The 8,464-nt window shown below is 35.6% G+C and overlaps 1 protein-coding gene across 1 annotated transcript in view; it reads right to left on the minus strand.

Annotated features, from left to right (window-relative positions):
* Window positions 1-8,464, minus strand: part of cyp1d1 (cytochrome P450, family 1, subfamily D, polypeptide 1) — a 14,774-nt gene that overhangs the window by 5,832 nt on the left and 478 nt on the right. Inside the window, 2 exon segments of the mRNA NM_001007310.1 lie at window positions 6,500-7,292; window positions 7,294-7,351. Coding sequence (NP_001007311.1) covers window positions 6,500-7,292; window positions 7,294-7,343 — 843 coding nt within the window. The 5' untranslated portion in view covers window positions 7,344-7,351.

Raw genomic sequence — 8,464 nt, forward strand, 5'->3', positions numbered from 1 at the left:
AAGAATCAAATGTGCAAATGTTTAAAAAGAATAACCTGTATTCACTTTATGTCACATTTACATCCGTCTTGTTTCTGGAATTGTATGTACAGTATGTGTGTCTTGCCCAACATTGTTTACACCAAATTCAACTGTGCATGTGAATATTTAACTTTGTATCAACAAAAACTCCCTTCACAGGCACTCTGCGGGAGAAATTTAGGTCTGGTTATATTTTGGAGCACATTATGAATTAATTCAGTGTATTCAGCAAAATGCATTACCCTCACAGAAAAGCCACATGAGCTTCACATGTGCAATCCTGTTAAAATCACATGTGATATGTGTGGAACATGTGAAATATTTAAAACATTATCATGTGAGATGGCTGTGATCGGGGATGGCCAGTATTTATGATACTTATATTTCAATTCCGTATTTTCAAATACAAAATAGTATTTTGTAATTTGCATTTGATAGGGTTTATGAAAAAGGGTTAATATTTTGTATCAAAATACTTAAGTGTCTTGTATTTTTAAAATAACGTTACTGAAAAATACTTTGTAAAAAGTCTACACCATGACATCATAAGAATGCGGCCTCCGATTGGTGCTTTCTCATTTATTTGCCTAGGCTTGAGATCAGACCAAAATATTGATTAATATTGAATGCTTGGAGTATGGATGGAACTTATGTAAGACACGTGAATACAATAACAGAAAAATGGCAGGGGTATATGTGGGAGCAAGTCAATAATCATTAAAAATAATAGACTGCACAATGCTAAGACCAGTTATATTTAACAGCTGTACAGTGTACAAAGCATTAGCATATTGGTTTAAAAAATGAAAATAAAATATCAGTTCAAAAACATGAAATATGGAGCGTACGGCACATAATCATTCTCAGTCTCAGTGCTGCAGGTAGAAATGCAGAGGAAATTTTGAAATAAAAAAACACCTAAAGATTGAGTACTAAAGGGAGTAAACTGAGACTCTTTCAATTAAAGGAGAACTCTTGGGAAAGTGAGTATACTGCACAACTAATAGTGGTTTTGGATGGGTTGCTGATGTAGATGCCAAGACAATAAGATAAACAACATAAAAATAAGTCCTACAGTGGTGATACCTACAATACTTCAATGGCTGTGTCAAATGCCAACTGATCTGCAGGTCAGGGGCGCCTCCAAGGGGTGGCCAGGGGTGGCCACGGCCACCCCTCGGTAAACTCTGGCCACCCCTTTGGCCACCCCTTTGGCCACCCCAATATAATTTTGCGGTTGACATTATTGATTTAAATGAACTTATAAATTCCCAATATTTAGATAAATAAATAAATACATAAATAAATAAATAAAATGCAGTCACTAAATTATTGTTGGTGTTACTGACGTAGCTCTCCCCCTCTGGTTCAATGCTGGTGAAAGCAAACTGACGCATGCGCGCGGAAAACCATTCCCGCGCGCCTCACGCACTCCTGTGTGAATCCCGGTTGGTTGTTTGCATGCACGCCGACATAATAGGCACCGCTCATGCGCCGTGAAACCGGAGTAACAGCCTTTTGTGCAGAAGTGTCGGCACGCAGCGAGTTTTGAAAGTCGTTTAAAGTTTATATAATATAATGATGATGATGATGATGTTACTTTCACTAAGCATGTCTTTAAAGCAGAAAGGAGGGATAATGAGTCAGGGAGGTAAGACTTCATAACATGATTTCTCAGCCATGATCTGGTCTAAGACCACAGATAATTCTATAATACATTTTTTGTATTCTTTAGAATTGTCATAATTAATTTTCATGCAAAAGGTTTCTTAAGTGATGTTGGCATATCACTCCAGTTGTTGTTTTCCAGTAATATTTAGGACTGATTTCTGTTATTTATTTAGAATAATAATTGTATATTAATATTAATTGTATTTATTTAGAATAAATATAAATAAATTGTTATATTTATTGAATAACAAATCTAACAATTCAAGAGAGGTGGGGGTGTATAGGGTGGTTCGCCCAGGGTGTCATTTAAACTAGAACCACCACTACCCTCCCCGATAGACAGCAATGGCTATTTAATATTTACCTTAAGCTACAGTATATCAATAGAAGAAGCTGCATTAATAAAATGGTTCAAAAAGCAATATGGATAAATAATATTATTAGGTATAGTGAGTGTGTATAGTAATGCCTTTTGTTCAGTTTGTTCATTTGTTTGGGTAATTAATAAACTCATTATTCTTTCATTCATTTTCTTTTCGGCTTAGTCCCTTTATTAATCCAGGGTCACCACAGCAGAATGAACCGCCAACTTATCTAGCACATTTTTACACAGCGGATGCCCTTCCAGCTGCAACCCATCACTGGGAATAATAAACTCATTAATTTCATTAATTTTAGACATGGCATATCTCGTATGATGTACAATAAAGGCACGTAAAAAAATAAGTCATTTATACAGTATATGAAAAGTGTTTTTAAACTAAACATAGATTTTTATTTGGTTTGCACATGTACTTGCTGAATTATTTCAAAGAATAAATTGCAATATTTCAAGTAGAATTAATTAAATGAATAAAACTACATTATTTCATTTACCAGAAACAAAAATATAACATTACACTGAATTCATTATTTTTTTTGTGTGCCACCCCAAGATTTGGAGCGGCCTCTTCTGGCCACCCCTAAGAAAATTTTCTGGGGGCGCCACTGCTGCAGGTGCGCTAAATAGTTAATCAATAGCTAAGATGTCTGTCTATGAAGAGTTTATTTGCAAAAACTGATAACTCCATGTTTAGAGATACTGGGCCCTTTTATACACCTGGCACAATGCGGCGCAAGGCATGACGCAATTGTTGTTTGCTAGTTTCAGCTTGGCGCAAGAATTGTTTTGATGCTTTGCACCAGGCTGTTTATACACAAATATCTTTACATTTGAAAAGGAATGAAAATATTAAGGATATATAGGATATAATAAGGACATATATATATAAGATATAAATATAAAGCATTAAAATATAAAAAAAATTATTACTTTTAGTCTACATAAATATAAAAACCAAACGTTCATGACTTCTTCATCCCGGTGGGCTTTTTCAGTTTGTTTATAACAATTTGCTTTTGTATAATGTTATTATTATTAGCAGTTTTATTAATTTTATGCATATTTATATTTGTTTTATTAAAAACAAGCTTAGATTTGCCCTCCTGTTTGGTTTTAGAACATATAGGGCATAGCATGTGTATTAGGATAGAACCCAGTATTTTAAGCACACTTCGTTATTATTGTTCATTTATTTGTTTGCTGGAAATTAGAAACAAATATGTGCGCTTAACAAATGAAATTAATTAGGTATAGGCTAATGGATGTCTGTGCGTACAAGAAGTTTCCTCATCCACGAGAGCGAAAGCGAAAGTAAATATTGAGGAGGCTCATCTCTCATTCTCACGCTGTAGATGCTCTGTTTAACTGTTTTCTTTCGAGTGAAGCATTTAAAGTCCGCCATGTAAATATCAAATGCTCTATGGCGCTACGCAACTGACTCTAAAGGGAATGGGAGATGAGACTCTGATTTGTTTATTCTCAAAACACACCTATAACTCATTAAGAAAATAAGCTCAACCTATTTAGACCATGCACTACGGCGCAAAGCGGATTTTTTTTTTTTTTTGCGCATGAATAGTTAAAATAGAGTCCCTAATGTTTTATGTTGTGCACTGAAAAGTACAATTGCAAAAAAACATAATTTATGGAAATGACAAAAACTGGAGTAGATTTCAGAAATCATGCTTTTACATTAAGTATTGAAGATTTCAATTGCAAAAATCAATCAAAATTTATGTTAAAAAGTTTTAAATAACCTCTTTATATATCACTCTATCAGCACAGCGGCTCAGTGGTTAGGAGTTTGTATGTTCTCCCTGTGTTGGTGTGGGATTCCCCCAGGTGCTCCGGTTTTCACCACAGTCCAAACACATGCGCTATAGGTGAATTGGATAAACTAAATTGGCCTTAGTGTATGAATGTGCGACGTATGAATGCGAGAGTGTATGGGTGTTTTCCAGTACTGTGTTGTAGCTGAAAAGGCATCCACTGCATAAAACTGGAATGGTTGGCAGTTAATTGTGCTGTGGCGACCCCTGATAAGTAAGGGACTAAGCTGAAGGAAAATGAATGAATAAATGAATATATCACCCTTTTAAAATTAAAGACTGTTAGAAGAAGCTGTCCATTTTACTGGCCACCCAATGTATGGAAACACAAATGAAGAGATATATAGTAGTTCGATGTTCCAACTCATTTTCTGCATTGCATGGTTTTTACAGTGATTACAGTGATAATCTTCAAGACAGGACTTTCTTCATGATATTTGTACAAAATGCATACTGAAATGAAAGAGACATAAATGTTTATGAATGCCTCCTCATGTACAGGAGTAGAGGGGAATGAGTTGGCAGAGAAGTTGACTTAAACTTGCTCAGAGATATGCAGTTGCTGTCCAACACTGTTCACTTCTCTAAGTCAATTTAATGGTGAAGGGAATAATCCAATAGGCCTATTGATAGAATGTTTGCGAATACATTTTATTCTCTCTTGTTAAAGTGGCTGCTGTATTTGCTGTTTATTTTGATACATGTAAAACTGAAGTATTTGGTATTTTATTTCAAAATACATGTAAATGTATTTTTGCCCATCCCTCATTTTTCATCATGTGTCTAAATTTCTTTACATTTGTTTCACTTGAAAACATTCCAAAATAATGTTTGATCAAGTAAGTTTGATCAAGGCTGCCGGAAAGTGAACCTCCATGGCTATGGGGTGCCGGATTGCAAGGGTGGCCTTTGGGATTGGCCAAAGTTTACTCAGCTGTGGATGAACAAATTCAGCACTAGTGTTCTTTTTCTTCAACATTCCAGTTGCGAATACACTGTTGTGCAAGCACTGTTTAAGCTGACCTAAAACCTGCTTTGCAATGATGGTGATTGCAGATGTCCACAGACCCTCCTGACAATTACATTATGTGGATAGTCTTTGAGATGGACCAGAACACAGCACAGTCGGCCAAAGTAGACTCAACATATGAAGAGTTCAAATGCAAAAACCTCTAAGTGCCGTCTGAAATTTCAATCATAAATGAACATTTTTCTCAACCTCCTTTGTTTATGTTGAGATATTTCAATTTAAAGACCAGGGGTCCGTTCTTCGTACCTCGCTTAAATGATCTAAGATTATTTGGCAGATACTGGATCTTTTAATCTTGATAGCTGATCTCTCGCTAATTTGGTTCTTCAAACAAGTTCGCGAATCAGATTAGAATGTCTGGATAAACTGATCTGAGATCGCTGCGTGTGTTGTGAAGGACAGATCTATCGATCCTCGAAATCATGATCAGCAATGCAACGATTGGCTGACGGCACAGCTGCGTAATGACATCATCTGATTAATATTCAATTATCCATGTGAGCAAAATTACATCAAATTAGCAGTAAACGGTTTGTTAAATATGACACGCAATAACCTTCCATATTTGTTGTGAGCTGCAGGCTTTACACTTTCATGTGTCAACAGTATTCATCATGTTTTTCAATGCAAATCAATGTATTTAGTTCTAAATTTAGAAAAGATTTTTTATTTATTATAGTAGCCGTTTTTTAATCGGTGTAAAGAATAACTGGTTGTTTACAAAAGCGTTTTCATATTGGTAAAGGTGTCTGCAACTTTTTTGAAGCATCAAATCACTGGCATATTAACTATCAAAACATGTTTATGACTGCATAAATGTATTATTGCTTTAAAAAAAAGTCACATTGTGCATTTCTATTATACACAATTTGTACTAAAGCGATCTAAAAAGTTAATATCAATAAGTTTTCTCTTTGCACCACCAGGTGGCAGTCTTTGTACTTTCATTTAGAGGGTGCAGATTGCATACGTTTTATTAATATGTATAACTTTATTTATTTTATTAATGACTATAACTTTATATATATTGTTAAAAAATATGTACCATTTTCCCAAGTGTATATAACTATACTGTAAGAAAATATCAGAATTCGGAACATACTTTCTGTATTATCTTTGCTTGAACTAAGCCGATCTAATCCTGTTTATATGAATTGAACCTGCTCCCGATCAGGTTTGACCTAGCAGAACTGCTGCTATGACAACAACTCTCGGATCAGCTTTGAAGAACGAAACGATCCTGGATCGTGTCAAATCGTCAATAACTGAGTAATCCACGTACGAAGAACGGACCCCAGGAAAAGGACTTATTATTCACCATAAAAGTGATATTACTGAAGATACACACAGGAGCCTAAAAAAATGCTTACACTAGAGAAAAATTTAAGATGGCATTTAGAGGTTTTTGCATCTGAACTCTTCATATGAAGAATTTTCCTCAGAGATTTTAATAATCTCTAGTCTTCGAGTCATGAGAAGATGTAATCTGATGCCTCTGACAACAACAATCTCTGAACAAGCATGTTCCTACAATAACAGTTTGTTAGTTTATTTAAGCATCATTACCGTGTCGAAGTTGACGAGATGTTCCATGATGTTGCGCTCCATGAAGTTGTTCATTCTGTTAATAAACTCGACCATCTTCCGCAGAGACGGACTGGGCAGGTAACGGAAGATGGGGAAAAAGTCTGCCAGATTCCCTGCAGCAAAGAGGCGCAGCACTTCATTATTGATATGGACGATGGTGAGGAACTCTTTATCATTATGGGAATACCGCTTCCCAAAGCAAAGAGTGCAAACCACATTGGCAACTGAGGTCACAAGCAATTGAACCGGATCGATCCCAGAGTCTCCAAACTCCTCTCCTTGTGTCTTCAGAGTCTCCACCATGTCAATGGCCTCTACACAGATACGCTCCTCGAGAAGACAAGAGGCATTCGAGTCTTTAGGTTCGGTTTGGGAGAAGGTCCTCAGGGCGTTTTTGCAGATCTTTTTGTGAAGTACCCAAGCTTCCCCATACTTCTCGCTAAATGTCATACTGGTGCCATTAGCAACTGCAGAGAAGGTATAGAGGTCAGGGCGTCCAGCAAACGCATCTCCTTGTCGTACCAGAGCCTCCTTGATTGTGGAATAGCCACTCAAGACGACGACCACAAGAGAACCCATTTTCACCTGGAACACGTCTCCATACTGAACCCTCAGGTTTGTTAATGACAAATGTACCTGTTCCTCCATCTGGAGAAAGTTGCCCACGATAGGCCACGGTCTGGGACCTGGGGGAACGGGGACACCTGGTGCTCTTCGTCGACCATGAAGAGCCAGTAGGAGCAGTGCAAGGGCACACAGAATCAGAGTCAGAATCAGAATCAGAATCAGATGTAGCCGTGTGGGAGATATTCTCAAGATTCATTGCATAGACTGTAAAAAAAAAAGAGGAAATTACTTGTTTTTATATACTGAAATTATTCAAGAGAACCATAAAGCATAATACACTGTTCTGTTGAAATTCTTAAAGAGTGTGTCCACACTTGTACTTCAGATTTTTAGTTCTTTAAGCCAAATTAGAATATGACACCTATAATCCTGGTTTATGTGCAATCATATTTAAAACCTAAGAACCTAAAAGTGTGACAAGTTTCAAATGCTGTGAACTGGTCTGAATAACAATTTTTGATGGTATTTATATTAGATGAGAACTCATAAACTCATAAAGAGCTTTGGAAAACAGCACTGGGTATTTGTCTGTTACATAAACAAATGAAGACAGAAGTTTCTCTTGCTGTACTAAAATTTACTGGGCAACATTGCCGCTACAGCATTATGAGCAGTATGCTTCAGTATTTACTTGTATGGTCACATCTGGCAACAAATGTATTTGATTTGTTGAAAGGACTATGTTGTGTGGTATGTAATCTATAACATGTAATCTGTGTTGAATAGCTTTTTAAATAGCTTTAACCTACAGTAAACTATACACCAATCATGTAAATCTTTATTCAAGTTTACTTTTTAAGTAACGTTGCAACTATGTACTAAATCTGATTAAATTAGCCTATGGTAGATTGCTAGGGTTAGTTAAAAATGTACAAGTAACTTACTTGTACTTGACAAGTCAGTGCAGTGTATAGAACAGTGTTTTTTTTTAACTGGTGGGTCGCGACCCGGGAACATTTTCAGTGGGTCGCGCAGTGTGTGGTCAAAAAAAAAACATCAAATTTTTTTTTTACTTATTTTGCTTTTACCAGACTTTTATTTTGAAATGCGTTCGCGACAACCCATATGTAAAGTATGGATATATATATATATATATATATATATATATATATAKAKATATATATATATATATATATATATATATATATATATATATATATATATATATATATATATATATATATAGACGACAAAAAAGACTTAAAGCCTCAGTGTTATGTAGTGAGGTGCTCTCGTAAGAGAGCATGAAACTTTCTAAATTAAAACATTTAGAAACCAGAAAACATATTTTATTAACAGTTTATTATTAACTGTATT

This window comes from Danio rerio, chromosome 5 (genome assembly GCF_049306965.1).
Source record: "Danio rerio strain Tuebingen ecotype United States chromosome 5, GRCz12tu, whole genome shotgun sequence".
Lineage (NCBI taxonomy): Eukaryota > Metazoa > Chordata > Actinopteri > Cypriniformes > Danionidae > Danio > Danio rerio.